This window comes from Brugia malayi (assembly GCF_000002995.4).
Source record: "Brugia malayi strain FR3 genome assembly, contig: Bm_v4_ChrX_scaffold_001, whole genome shotgun sequence".
In the NCBI taxonomy this organism is placed as follows: domain Eukaryota; kingdom Metazoa; phylum Nematoda; class Chromadorea; order Rhabditida; family Onchocercidae; genus Brugia; species Brugia malayi.
In genome coordinates, this window is record NW_025062479.1 from 12,375,596 (window position 1) to 12,391,086 (window position 15,491).

Here is a 15,491-nt window from a genome sequence, read left to right on the forward strand (position 1 = left end):
CCCTTTAGCAGTCGAATACTTGCTGGAATCACGACATGATATCACGAGATGATGCCCCATAATGCTCACTGCTGTTAATAGCATAGAAGTTTTTAAGTGGCCCAAGCGTATTAGGAGATTTAACTAACTGGTGTACATTCGATCGAAATTGTAAAATAGTACTTCGGTTTACTAGTATTGCTACCAACGTTGCACTATAAGTTGTGCCTTTTGTGAGAAGTCGAAACTAAGTCATTTATATTGGGCTCAGTTTTCATTCTTCATATTACATTTCGTGTAAATATGAGTATAAATTTCATTAACCTGTATCATATTAGTCATTGTCTTCCTATTAACTTAGACAAGTATGATTTGTTCATTTGATTCCAAATGAAAATACAATTTGAATATTTGTCTAAAATCACACTTTTCCTTGGAAGCTAAAGTGTTGTTGGTTCGATATTGTTCTTTAAATAAACCATCAAATTTAACTATTTAAAGCTCTTCACTACTTAAAATCCTAAGCGGCAGCACTTCGACGATTACGGACAGTAATTTCAATTTTCATCAAATAGGACAACCGTGAAGCGCATTCAATTATAGTCTAGTAGTAATAATTCGTGCTTAGCATGATGACCTATTTGTGTCCAGTTTTCCAATTATTTAAAATGGCTGCCTAATTTCGGATGAATTGGCACGGTATCAGTATTTATCTTTGGTAATGCAGAAGAGTGGTAATTTTTTTGAACTTATAAATTCGAACATTGGAAGCTTCACACTACCACTAATGAAAATGGAATAATGCACGCGGAAAAAAGAATTTCTCACATTGGATGCAAGTCACAACAAAAGTGCAGCATGCAACTTTGCTATGTTTCCCAAATGATGCCTGCTGTCGATTTTGTCCAAGCGAAAGGCTAAAAAATTCCAAAGCGCTGGAGAATTTCATATTTGAAGAAAAAACGCTTTATCGGACGAAGTGAAGTTGATGCAAAAAGCATTACATCAATCTCTTTCTATTCTTTACTTTTGAGAGGCTTTGTCTTTATGTATGAAACTTTCCTCTATTGCATTTCATGTTTGCAAATGCAAGTCCAATATCACTTCTTTATTATATAACTGGGGCAGTAGAAAGTTAATACGGTCCATGTGCAGCTGTTTGTCTTTTCGTCTTGGACCTTTCCGTGTTATACTTCAGCATGTCGCTAGGCTGCTAATTTGTGACAAAGTGATGGTAACTCTTTAAAAATACATAGGTATCTTTGTGAAAAGAAGTACAGTTGAAATGAGATGAAGAAGCTACGCGACGTACGTCCTTTATCACAGTTCTCACTTTTAGTTTTGTTCAATATCTATAGGCGAATGTGGTTGTCTCATTCTCAAGGCTCGAAGCTAAGGACTGGCTTACAACTGAACAATTACTTCTTCCAGAAATACTGATCTGTGTCCTGAAAATGTTTCAAGATATTTATATGAACATTTGTTAAAGAAAAAAGACAAGTTGTTATCCCATAGAGGCGGCAATTGCTAAACGATGACAAAATACGAGAAAATATCTGAAAAAGCTCATTTTTTTTTTTTTGCAATTTTAAATACGAGCTTTATTTATTGGAGTTGGCGAGAAGACTTGCATCGCATTTGGATTGGTAAATGTTATGTCATAGATACTAATCGTCGCAGTCAGGGAAGCTTGGAGGACGGTTTGACTGGCTAATCCATCGGTGCCAGGAGGTGGCTTACCATTGTCATCGACCTATTTACCGTTTCTGCTCTCTTATCGATGAAATGCGGAATGTAATGAACCTCTTCTGCCGGACATTATTTGAATTTGTCTACCTTACAATAGCACAAGACGATTATTACTCATTCTTCTGAGTGCCCGTTGAATACCACGTTTTATTCCCATTTTAGCAATATATTCCTGAATGTTTAGTTCTCTTTTGGAAATTAACTTCAGCTTTAAAGAAATATTAAAATCTTAACGACAATTTCAGTTGCACAGTTGAGGATGCTGAACAGACTTTGAATGGCCTAGGTTGGAGGTAACAAGTATTTTTGGCGGATTAGTCACAGTAAAATCCATTATACTTTAATAAAAGTTCAAAATTTAAAAAGTGAATATTGTTTTAGATTGTACAAAGGATGGTTTAAAATCATTTTTATAATACGATAGAATGAAGCAACTAAAATAAATTCATAACATTTTACTAAACCGGGATGCATTTTCGTCCTGCTTTTGCTTTCTCTCTTTCTCTCTCTGTCTTGCCTTTTTTCCTTTCTTTCCAAACACTTCATGATGTAAATGTCGGAGAATTTGCTATTGAATTCCTGTTAGCAATAAATAAATACGTCATCTGCATTTATGTGTCAAGTTACTTTTGCAAGTTAATATGCAGTGAGAAGTAACAACATGCAATCTGGAAATCTATGAACAGCTTCTCATTTCGTTCTATTCCAGCTTTTCAAAAACTGCACACTTAATCTCTCATAGAAGATAGTCTCTTTCCGTTTAAATCGGACTTCTGCTGAATAGATGACGTTATCCCAGTCGGCATAAAAAGCACGTTTTTCCGTCAAATTTCGAAACACGTGTTTAATAGGAATATTTGCGAATGAGAGAGACGAAGATTTTATGAATCCGTTTTAGATGTGACTAGAAAGTTAAAACAAAACGTTCTGTGCGAAGACTTCATGCGTATCCGTTCATTTCTATTTTGGAGATATCTCCAGTAGTATAACAAGGAATCAAGCATCAATTTCAATCCTGTTTCAAAAGTGCTCTTGTTTGTTGTTTTTATCCTCGAAAAGTCAATTTGTTCACACGTCAGTTTAAAAATTCATTCAGTAATTTTTAGACTTTTTCTCAATATTTTCATGCTCATTTATACTGTCCCATATTAGTTGGTCTTTTGTGCTTTTGTCCACATGCCAGATTGGCGAAATAACTGAAGTAAATCAAATTACTAAAGTTTAGTCAAAATAACTGATTAATGATCCAATATTTCAAGCCTTGAGGGGAATACCAATTAGTTGGTTACCAGAAAAAGGAATCGCTGCGGGGTAATGTATGCTACTCCCTGCAAAACAGTTTACGCTCTTCAACCTAAACTCCTTTTTCTCACAGTGGCGCACCAAATTTTTTGTACAGTCGGTTCATGCAATAGGAAAGTCATGGCATTATGTAGCTCGAATGAAAATTAGGTTGAGGTTTGAAAGTTGGACAAACAGTAGCAAGTTTAGCAGTGAAGAAGGAATAGAGGGAATTTCATGAGCTTTTTTCAAAATGCTTTTGCTGCTTCAAAGTGTAAAGCATTATTGAAACTTGATAGTTAAGGACTTTTGACCTTACCAATGAGCGTATTTCAGTTTCGATGTCTTCTGAAATAAGAATCAAATCCCATAAACTTTTCTTTTACTTATTAATTATCTATCTGAACCAAAGACCTATAAGTCCTTTTGTGTGAGCCAAGATGTTCATTATAACTAGTTTTGAGTTTTTAAAACATCACTGAGACATTAAAAACGGAAATTTCACAAGAAGGTGAGTTCGTACCGTCTCTACAAGGAAGTGCTCTAAGGAAAGCAAAAAAATAGTCTTCCTCTCAACTTTACAATTAGTTCCTCTTTTTATTCGTCATCTAATCTTTTACGACTTCATTGGACCTGCTAGTAACACTTCAAAGCAGTGCTGAGCTCTTTCTGAGAGCATTTTTAATCTATGACTTTGCAGCCAACCTCCGAAAAGTTCTCGAATAAGAAAGTTTGTAGAAGGAAATCGAAGAATTTCAAATTGTCTCTTTTTGAGCGAAATTCTTTTTTGCTATGACAAAATTAATGAAAAATTCAAGATTTTCGTACACTCCTCAATTTATTACTATTATTAACAGAATGAGTTAGGTTTTCAAATCTTAACTGATTTCTGAAATTGACCTTGTATGAATCAAATAGTTCCAGACTCACTCTTGTCATTCCTTTTTCTGAATGTTTCGTCAGTTTCCTTTGTTAGTTTGTCCATCTTCTAAGAAACAATGAACTAAAACTTCCTGGTGAGAGGAATCGTTTGATCCTTGCTTTCTGCTTTCTCTTTCAACTCATTACAGCAACACAGCTGTAGTCATTTTTATTCCCTTTTCAAGGAATAAGATTGATCCCTTCCGAATTTGGGTCCTTCACCTCAAAAATGCGGTATTTTTGGTAGAGTGTGGTAGCGACAGCAGCACGTGAACCCAGAAATGAAAACAGCAACCTGAGGATAGAGAAACTGCTGATGCATTTAACCTTTCTTACGTCATCACAGCGCTGAATTTGCATGCAGTTGCGCTGTTGAGTGTGACATGGGCCAAGAGACAAACCTGTCTTAGTTAAGCAAACTTGACCTCTCACGACACCTGAAATACCGGTAGAAATATCTTTGCTTCTGCTGGTTAGTTCAGAGGCTGAATATATTTCCTTATTACTGGACCCATTTCTCCATCCTATTTTCCAAATTTCGACAAAAGCGGAGCAACGAGGAAAGCACTCTATTTCAAATGCCTTCAAATCAAGGTCATTCAACGAAAGAGCGAAAACCTGTATTTTTAAAAGACACATTGTTTAAATATCCGGTCTAACGCAGAAAACTTGATTTTAAAACTACGATAGGAAGAAAGAATAATTGAATTCAGCAGGCTTAGAAAGAGATATTATTTTAATGAAAATTAAAAATGAAGTCAATAAAGAGTTTTATAAAGACACGAAATAGCATGAGCAACGCGCTACTAATATTGGTTCTGTTTGGAAACTATCCGCTGATGTCGTGACTGTACAGCCTCTTTGCAAGCGAATTGAATAGATAAATCCATCCTCTTCTTTTAATATATATTTGTTCAAAGATTACAAAGCGACAGCAAGACCCAATCAGTCATCCTTACGGAAAGTAGGCGCGAATTCGTACTTCCACATTCCCTTCGTGCATCATTGCCTTTCCCGTCTCTCCGTTCTGCATCAGAAAAGAAAAGTAGTAGGAGATATCTGTTACTAGAAGAGAAGTGTTTGAAAAGTATATAAAAACGAAAAGTGAAATTGAATGAGCAATTGTCTCCACCCTACGAGTGACAGCGATAGGTGTGATCTTCTACATAACTCCTGAATTGAAGTGATCCAAAGTTGTCAGATTATAACAAGAGCGCTCGTAACGACGATGACGACTGTGACGATAATGGTGACGACGACGATGTTGGTGACGAGATTATCGAAGCGATAACTATCACAGCACAGCAGCTCTTCTAAATCACCTGTCCTTCTGAATCATGCAAATGTATTCCCCTTGCTCGTACTTATGCTAGTGATGGAACCAGTCTTTGTTATTTGAACTGAAATAGCCAATGGTGGATGTATTTGCTACGACTACAGTCACACACAATCTTCAGTTAGGGACGTGCCAGTATCGGCGCTTGCTGCTGTCTAGTCAGTTTTTTATCTACGGTTTGGTCCTGAAGACCTGTAATCTATGATTTAAAATCAGCTTTACGACGACTGATCGACATTTTGAAGTGACACAGTGATCATTTACGGATGAACGACTTCATATGCAGTAGCATCGGCATTTTTCTATTTTTTTCTCCACTCATCACTTTTGTTCAGGTAAGCATAATGCTATGCTCAAACGTTTTGCAAACTGCTTGCTGCTTACTTTCCTCATCCATTTTCTGTAGTCGTAACAGAAGAATTATATGTTTGACAATAAATCTTGAAAACAAATGGAAGAATTTGAGAAATGAGAGCTTTAACGATTGCTTATGAATGGAGTCCTGCGAGAGGATGGGGTTGAAAAAAATCCGAATAGATGTCAAAAAGTATACTGTTAATTATTTAAAGCTCGGAAAGATCTCGGTTGTATCTGTTCTCGGATTCCATTTCATTCATTGGACATCTTTCATTGTTCATCGAGCCTTCAGGAATGACCCAAAGTCTTTTGGAAAGTAAGAAGCGGATAATATAAAGATGTTTTTTGCTTTACAAAGCGAAAATAGAATAAATCATCGAGTTGCATCACTCAGAAGCATAATTTTTAATTTAATACATCATTTCTAGTAATATTGGTGATCGAACGGAGACAAATTTGAATGAATTAGCTCTTGAATCTACTCATTAAAACTAGAGTAAAAAGGTGTAATGAGCACTGTTTTCAGTTTCATTCATCAAAAGCGCGTGAAATTTTCCCATTTGCAGAATTTTCATCATCGCTTAACGAAACGAGAACTGCAACAAATTTTCGCCGTATCTAATCACAACGACGTGCCAGAATACGCGCTGATCGATGTTAGCAGGAAGGAATTCAGTGATGGTACCGTGCATTTATTATTCAATGCTTGGGATCAGAAATTTCACGTCGATCTCAAGCGTAACCTCAAACTACTCAGTCCTCATTTGGTAAATTACCTTAAAATGTAACTGCTACGACACGTAACGCTTGTTAGCTTGATTGCCCTCTTTCATCTTCATTTCCGTTGTTTTCATTACAGAATAAGAGTCAGAACTGATTGTTCTGCAAGAAAAAAAAATGCGAAGTTACTTCTTTGTCAAATAGTTCTTTATGAATTGCAAAAAATGATTGGTTTTTCAACCGATTGAAATGAACAGAATGGTTAATGTATTATCCGTTATTAATGATATTCAAAGACACGAGTCAAGAATGTGTTCTACTTTAAGTCTTCGTCAATAAACCTTTTATTTTGCTCTTTCGCTGTTGTTGAAGGATTAATCAAAAATAAGTGGAATTTCTGTATTTTATTGCCTCGGGACAACAATAAATTTTGCTGTGAATTGCGTGATTTATAATGCATGTATTTTATAAATCACGCAATTCTGGATTAGTCAACTTTGATGTCATTGTTGGTGTAATGAAAGTTTTTGTAAACAAGAAAAGGACTGAGCACATGGCTTTATCGAGGACGAATTTAGATCTCGGTGGTGCGTGACGGCAGCAGAAGTTCCAGAAGTCAGGGATTACCGACACATCTGAAAGCAGATTGTCACTTCCATGGAAAAGTATTATCACACGATAACGTTTCAGCCGCCATATCCTATTGCGACTATTTGACTGGTACCATTGTGATGGACAATCATTTTCTCTTATTACAAACAGTTCCTCAACGTCTCAGACATCTACACCAGGTATGCGGTCGTATGACGATACGAATAAGTATTAGGTGAACAAGCAGGCTTAAATGAGTCATTTCAGGTCAAGCAACATCATATCATATATAAACGTGAAGTGGACCCGTCTTCTAACTTGGATGATGCGCCAGAAGGACAGTTACCAAAGCTCAATGATGAGTCGAACGAGAAGGAATTTTGTGACGTTAGTAAGTCGGTTGATGATGCAATTGGCATGTGCAATAAGGCTACTGCTGCTGCAGGCACAGCTATTGCAGATCCGCTTGTAAGCTTCACGCTAAATGCTTCCAATCCAAAGTTGAGGGCATTCCTGCTCTGATATCAGTCGTTGGAATAAAATCAGTCCACCAAATATGACCACATGCATGCATGCATACATCCTCCTACTGCTGGTCATTTTGTTCTTCTCTTCTTTAATTATTCTAAATATTATCGATCTCAACAGAATCAGCATCCACCCATCTAAGTAAATCAATCTCTGTGGACTCATAAAATAGTTATCCATTTACTTTTGAGTAAGTGCGACAGACGCGCTACGTTGGATGATGGGAGATTTTAAAGCATTTATATTTTTTCTATTTAGATTTAATTTATAAGACTAAAAATTCTTAGTAAACAGACCTTATCTGATTGCCGCGCTTCTAACGCTCGTGAGGATCATCTTTCCGCATTCTGAACGGATATATGATAAGGCGGCGATGTACGAACACGCATTTTGTCAGAATTCATTACTTCCTAATTTGGTTAAAGTCGAGAAATTAGCTCAGAATCGATGGTGGGAAAGATTTCCTGTACTTTTTCTTCCTAACAGAAAATTTGTCAACAAAAGCCAGCCGAAAAATACTTGATAAGTACAATTTTAAGCGCTGAAGTTAAACTGCATGAATGTTGTTGATAGTCGGGGGTGGAAGAGAAGATTCGGCTTAGTGCCAATGGAAGTGTATCGACAAGAAATGAATAATTGCTTTTGCATGACAGCATTTGCACTGCTGCTGGACTGGGTGTTTCTTTTCTTTCATATTTTTAAGTCCGAATTTCGAGTTTTTGTTGAAAAGTGAAACAGTTGATGGAAACTTACAGCCGAAGGACCAACATTCAACTATACAATACCTGTAGAAGGTAATCTCGATTCCCTCTTCATCTTCCCACAATTGGATCCAGTAACCTTAGAAATTGGACTTTTTCTGGATTCCAAGCTTTATGAGCATTTTCAACGTGAATTCATTGATGATCCCGAACAACATTTGGTGGATTTCTCTCTTGCTTTGATCAATAATGTTCATGTTCTTTACCAACAGTCATCGATGACTCCAAACTTGGATATTGTCATCGTACGATTTGAATTGTGGAAAAAACAACCGGTAGCGTTTATTTTCACTTGAAATTAAAAAAATTTGAAGTCGTAAGATCAAGAAATTGTCTTTAAGTGGCCTTTTAAACTTGCTAAAGTTATTAAAGTATGCTGTAATGTTGCTACAAACTACAAACTAGTTCAAATTAGTAAGGAAATAAAACTTTTCCGTGATACTTATACAATCTAATGAGTCTTTTTCACAGAATTATAACTACACATGGAAAAAAATACAAAAAAATAGAATACAAAAATTATTAAGTTGATTTTTGATTTAAATAAGCAATTTAATCGTTCAAATATGCTGCATTCTAGACAGGGCTTGATACGTTAGCACATCGGAATGGACAAGCACAGACATTACTGAATCTGTTTTGTCGCCATCAAGCTACCCTTAATCCGGGAACTGATCTGACTGATCCAGAGCACTGGGATCACGGCATTCTCCTTACTGGGTTTGTCTTTTCGTTCTTTTTTTTTTTTTTTTTTTTCATTTTCTCTGCTTTTTAACTTTATGAAACTTGTTAAGTTTACTAATAAATTTAGTCGAATAAGCTGCAATCTTTATAAATGTAATATAGTAATCAAATTATATCAGTAATAGGTAAGAAAAAAATATTAATGAAAATTGTTATGACCAAAACATTTATTTAGAAAAGGCAACATTCCTCACCTAATTGATCTTTTTTCCTACAAATACTTCAGAATTACTTTTTTTAACAACTTTATATCTTTCTACTCTTCAACAATTATTCTCTTTGCATGGAACTATCATATATTTGGGAGCTCATGCAAACTCTCATATATGTTTGAGGAAGATGAATATCTTATTTGCTTGTGCCTTGACGTTTTGAAGAGTATATGGGGTGATGTGACTTTATGGAATATTTTTCTTATCACTTTAAACAGCAAAAAACGATCAACATTCACTATTACCCCCTTCATTTAATCAGCTACATGGAGCCCTCATATATTCGAATAGATGGATCTCATCTGCTTATATCCTGACGTCTGCCGTTTTAGTATATATTTTTCGATAAGCTGCGTTCGACACTGTTTCTTTCGTGTTGTCTTAACAGCAAAAGATCACTGAAAGTGAATGATTTTAACGTATGAAACATATTTATGTCACTTTTTGTCAATCACGGATAATAAAATTTTAAAGGTTTTGTAAAAGTTATTGTAAAAAAAAAAAGAATTTATTATTAAAACTTTTTGTGTTGGAAAGAAAAAGAAAAAAGATTGTGTTGTCTGTTTACTGAGCGAGCGACGAGCGACTCTAGATAGGTCTTCCCGAGCATAATGAGAAGTACTAGTGGCACAGCAAGCTGGTACATCTCTCAGATTATTTAATTTTGAATCTTGTGAATGGAAAATTAGAAATAATAATTTCGATTACCGAAATTAGCTCTGAATATGTACAGATATGACATCTATCATACAACGACTTCGGTTGCTGGCGTTGCACCTGTTGCACGAATGTGCGATCAAATATTTGCATGCAGTTTGGTGGAAGGAATGCATCTTGGCCGATCATTTGTCTTGGCTCATGAAATGGGGCATAAGTTTGTTTAAAGTTATTGAGGAATAATTGAGTTTTAGGAAATACATGATATAATGTACGATATTTCTCGACATTAACGCGTTTCGGATTTCAAGTAGAAGGAATCGGCAGAATCTCAAAGCAAAGATTCTGAAGGAAAGAAATGCTCATTTCATTTCAGCATGGGTATGGTCCACGATGGGATTCAGAATCAGTGCGGCCGAAGTTGTTGTCTAATGTCAGCAGTGAATGGAGCTGGCAAAACTACTTGGAGTGAATGTTCAGTGCGTGAATTCAATGCATTCTTACTGCAATTAGAGTAAGTGTGAATTCATTAACTTTTCAGTTATTTCATAAATTTCGTTTTCGAAACATCAGTATTGCATTTGTGTGTCAATGTCATCTTAGTTTGATCTTCGTTTCCTGCATCCTTGGTAAACTGCAATAAATTGTTTTGGTTGCAGTGAAAGTGGTCGTGGTAACTGCCTGCGTGATGGGTCAGAAGGACTCTTGATTTATAATCATATGAAGGATAGCCGTTTACCTGGACAGCGCTTCACGGCTGATCAACAGTGTTCTTATTTTTGGGGCAGAGGCTTTGAAGTCGAAATACCCAGGGGAAAGACAATGGATGTTCGATTTTTATACATTTTTATAGTTAAAATAATTTCTAGCCATCGAAGCACTACAACCGCTTTTGTTTTTCCCGAAAGCTACAGTGCTCTTTGGACGAAGGCGAATTCCTTCATTCATTCTCACTACAACCGAAATATAACGCTATCTGAACTGCTGGCTCCAAAGTTTAACGTTTTAAATTGATTTCCTGTTATTTCAGGACATTTGCCGCATATTATGGTGTGGAAATAATGGTTCGACGATATCAACAGCTCATCCAGCGCTAGAGGGAAGTTGGTGTGGCGGTAGCAAGGTGGTGGCTATTGCATTTATTTTGTTTAACTGTGATTAATAAAATGATAAGATCGCCGAATTAATAAGCGCGAGAACTTTTGTGGGGATCTGTGATTATTTCCCATTGCTGATGTTTCAATTTTACTGAAATGCAGTAAATGAGTAGAAGGAAATCCTACGCATCAATATCTATGGATGAACGCAAAAGTTAGCTCCAGTGGACATCAGCCATCAATTTTGAACAATGATATTTATGTATATAGTAGAGATTGTTGACTATTGCAGTTCTGCATTGAAGGACAATGTCAACAGTGGCCACAACGAACAGCTCCAGCCAAAGTGAATGGTGGATGGACTGAATGGAGTGGTAAGGAAAGACGATGTCCGATCAGTCAGTGCCAAATAACGGGCAGTATTCAAATTAAGAGTCAGATGAGAACGTGCACCAAACCTTCGTTAGTTTCCAGATATAATTTTTTACAGCTACTCAACTGTTTACCTTTTAATAATCTGAAATTTCTGTCCTGCAACGTTTCCAGTATTTATTTGGAACTATGTTGTTATATTTGACTTTAGCAATAAATGCTTTAGATTATATCGTGCACAAATATTAGATGGAAATATTAGATCATTATAAATTTTTTTTTATATGCTTTAAAATTATTTTTCAGGCCTAATAATGGTGGTAGAAAATGTATAGGCTCTAATGTGCGTGGCCTAATTTGTGGCGATGTAAACTCAAGTTGCAAAGCGATGACACTGTTAGAATATGGCACTAAGGTATGTACAGCAATAAAAAACGACCATGAAAAGCCGGACCGGCAACTTACCGGTGCTACATTTTTTCGTTAGTTTTTTCTTTTTTTTTTTTGGAAATTTAAGTCATTATTCATATCAGTTTCAAACTGTTGTAATTTGTTATTCTCTAAATATTGCCTGAATTTCTTTTTAAGAAGAGATTGATTTATCCGAATCACTTCTTTTCATTTTTGCACTCTTCTATTCTTTATTTCGCAGACAGTACACAACCGTGCAAGGTCTGGTGTCACTTGACTGATTCGGAACTAATCCGAAACAAAGGCCAGTACCCGGATGGCTCCCCTTGCGGAGCTGGACAATTCTGCGTTGGGGGACAGTGCCTGGTGAGTCAGTGAAATTGTTCTGTTCTGGACTGCACAGCTTCTTTAATGCGAATAAGCATCCTCTCCGTAACTGCAGAACTTAGTTGCAGACACTGATGTGTAATAACAAAGCTGTAGTGCAAAGCAGGAAAGACTGTCCTGCAATTCTCGGCAGTGACAGTGAGGATTGGACTGGATGGAGCGAGTGGTCCGAATGCTCAATTTTTTGTGATTCTGGCGGGAAACAACAGCGGAAACGAATCTGTCAGTCGGTTAGCACTTTTGTTTCAAGTTCAAATTCTTCAGAAACAGGAATATAAGGACGAGTTGAAGAGAGCAACCTAACCTGATCAGGATTCGTTTATCTAAGAGAATCTGACTTCTTTGTTTTTTGAATAGTGCAAATATTGCAAGCAATAATAAAATTGCAGCAGAAATGTATAGGTGAATCAATGGATTCCCGATCATGTTTTCCCAAAATATCGTCCTGTCGGGAGTCCGAGAAGCAAAAAAGATGCAATACGAGCTGTGGCGACAAGATGCAAGACAGAACGCAAATTTGCATGAAAGGGCAAAACTGTCCCAGTGCTGTTAAACCAGGACGCCAGTGCAGCAAGGTGACATTCCCTGTCAGTATGTCACCTACTATATACTTTAGCTCAAGCGCAACAGTTTCAGGTTAGCTGTGTCGCTTGGCACGAGTGGGAATTATGGTCGGCATGTAGCACGACCTGTGGTAGCGGACAAAGGAGCAGGAAGCGCCAGTGTAGTCAGATGAATGGATGTGAAGGCGAAGGTATCCAAATTGAGCCGTGTGAAACTAAGGTTGGAATAGTTGTTGTGACACATTATGGCAATTCTTCTTTGCACTCATTCTTCACGCGTCCTGACTGCAATTAGAGTTAACTGAACACATTCTCACTTTATACACATCATAAAGAAGCACGTAATGTGGATGCTAGACATGTCTTTCTTTACAGTTCTCTTTTATCTACAGTACTTCCCTTCGTCCAATCCCTAAGTCTTCAATTCAGTAACGAACGTGTTTTAGAAATGTCTGCTGGAAATATGGGGTGACTGGTTGCCTTGCTCGGCATCATGCGGACTGGGTTTCCAGTTACGCGAGCGTTTGTGTGATGGATCGCTCTGTGCTAGTGGGCAAAAGCAGGCTAGGACTTGTAATGAGAAAGTTGGTTTACTTAATTGGTCGCACAGCGAATTTTTGACGCTATGACTAATTAATTGAATCTTAATCGTAGAAATGAAAGTCAATTCACTATACCAAAGCTTCGCCATTTTACTTAATTAGTTCAGCAAATTTCAATACTTTGCAAAATTCTAGGACTGTAGTAATGGTGGAACACTGTTGCAACTGTGGAGTGATTGGTCTGATTGGCTGCCCTGTTCTGCTTCCTGTGGTGAAGGTATACAAATCAGAGTCCGGAAATGTATTGCTGGTTCGTTGTTTTGAATCGAATACGTACGTGATGAATGGTGATGAAGCATTCAAATCAAGACATCCATAGCTAGATTCTCTGTTTGATATCACTTTAATAGTCTGGTGGATTGCCGTATCGCCGTGTTGATATAATGAAGAGAATCTTTTGTTGAACTGAATACACTGAAATTCGTCTTTGCTTATTGCATGAGTTAACCTACCGTTGAGTAGGTGTAAAGCGATATCCTTTGCAGGAAATTGTCCAAAATTGGATTCAGTAATTGATCAGCGACGCTGTGTTTTACGTCCGTGTCCGGAATGGACTTCGTGGAGTGACTGGAGTGATTGTTTGACGTGTGAGCGTAAAGAAGTACGACATCGTGAACGACATTGCCGAATAGGTCTCATACAAGCTGATGCTGAAGGACACGAATGTCCTGGTACAGTCTAATTTGATGATAAGACATCTTGATTGACTGCTACAATCACTTAAGTCACTTTTTATTGTCTTACTACATGACGACGTTCGTAGCTTTAGGGGGAGCGAAAGAAATAGAAACTTGTGATATTTCGTGTGAAATATCGACCTTTACGAGTGACAAGAAATCGCGTCGTAAAGTTAATACATCAGATCGTATCGTTCAAGTAATTAATTCGGAATTAAAAGTGCTGGCTATATGGGAGCAGTGGCAAGAGTGGCAACCCTGTTCGCGTACCTGTGGTGCAGGTACTCGCATAAGGTTACGGAATTGTGAATTTAAATGGATTGTGATGCTCCTGAACAATTGTATTCCTAATAGATCCGATTCTTCCCTTCTTTCACTGTTTCCCTATTGTTTTCTTTAGCTGTTTTCATATATTACCTAAATCTTTTCTTTCAGGAAGGGTATTTGTCAAAGTGGTATTAACTGCACAAAAGGAGAACCAATTTTAGATATTCAACTATGCAACGGCAATTCCTGTGGTACTTCTGGTGAATTATCCTAGTTATTTGATAAGCTACTTTTTCTAAAAGAGATTGGGATCATGGCAGAGGATTCAGTTTTCTTGAACTGAAGTAATTCTATTGAGAAGTAATCACTTTAAGTAAAATTGTAATTAAATTTGTTTATTGTCCTAATAAAGAGTAATAAAAAGTTCAAAATGTCGTGAGTACGACAAGAAAAGGTATGTTTAGACCCTATGTTATAGGTTCTAAAATAATGCCCAAAAACTTCACAATTTGGCTTTGGTAATTATAGTGCTCTTTCCAGTAAATTTTGTCTTATTTTGATAATCAAATTTATTTTAAAAGCCCAACTTTTCCAGATTTCTAAAGTATGGAAGTATTCAGAAGATCCCTTTAAAATAAATATACGAATTATTTCAGTCATCTGATTGCTGATAGTACGGGAATGCAAGGTTTTTAAAGATATTGAATACGTGGGAAGTTTTGGAGAGCAAAGATGTAATTTGAGATTTGCTATCGAGAAAGACAATCTTAGACGTTTTCCGCGATTCTTTGCAAGCGTCCTTTGAAGTAATAATCTCTCATAACAAAATGAATTTGTCGAGAACAAGCTCGAAATTCCACTAGAAATAATCTTTGTACCGAACAATCGAATTTAGCAAAGGGTCAAATTTAAATCAATGTATTTATATTTAAGCAAATCATGTTAATCATTTATTGTAAGTTTTATTGTAATTCAAATTCTTTAATGACTCATAGATGGTAATGTGTTAACAAATTCCCATGCTAATCTGTCATATTATCTAATGCACATCTTTCCAATCCTTTGTTCGTTATCTAATTCCGTTTACAAAAACTATCCCATAGCCTTCCTCCTAGCTTCCATTGTATCAATCGCTTTATCTCTCCACCCTCAAATCATGCTATATAAGGGCAATGACCACTCAACCACAGGATTGTTCCAGAAGTCTCCCCGTTGCTTAGCTCATCCTCCTCACTAAATTGTCAAACTACTGATTGCTTGTTTGGTTTAATTACCCAAG

The 15,491-nt window shown here is 36.7% G+C and overlaps 1 protein-coding gene across 1 annotated transcript; it reads left to right on the top strand.

The window, feature by feature from the left end:
* Window positions 1-5,532: 5,532 nt before the first annotated feature.
* On the top strand, window positions 5,533-14,486 carry Bma-adt-1 (Uncharacterized protein; the record flags this gene model as incomplete). The annotated part of the gene is made up of 21 exons (XM_043074609.1): window positions 5,533-5,601; window positions 6,190-6,390; window positions 6,922-7,134; window positions 7,202-7,325; window positions 8,218-8,498; window positions 8,804-8,943; window positions 9,913-10,053; window positions 10,213-10,350; window positions 10,496-10,664; window positions 10,867-10,959; window positions 11,226-11,395; window positions 11,612-11,787; window positions 11,958-12,082; window positions 12,172-12,333; window positions 12,493-12,678; window positions 12,740-12,886; window positions 13,113-13,250; window positions 13,404-13,518; window positions 13,754-13,939; window positions 14,038-14,239; window positions 14,381-14,486. The coding sequence occupies 21 exons, from the start codon at window positions 5,533-5,535 to the stop codon at window positions 14,484-14,486; spliced, it is 3,282 nt and encodes a 1,093-aa protein (XP_042930543.1).
* Between the last annotated feature and the right edge of the window lie 1,005 nt (window positions 14,487-15,491).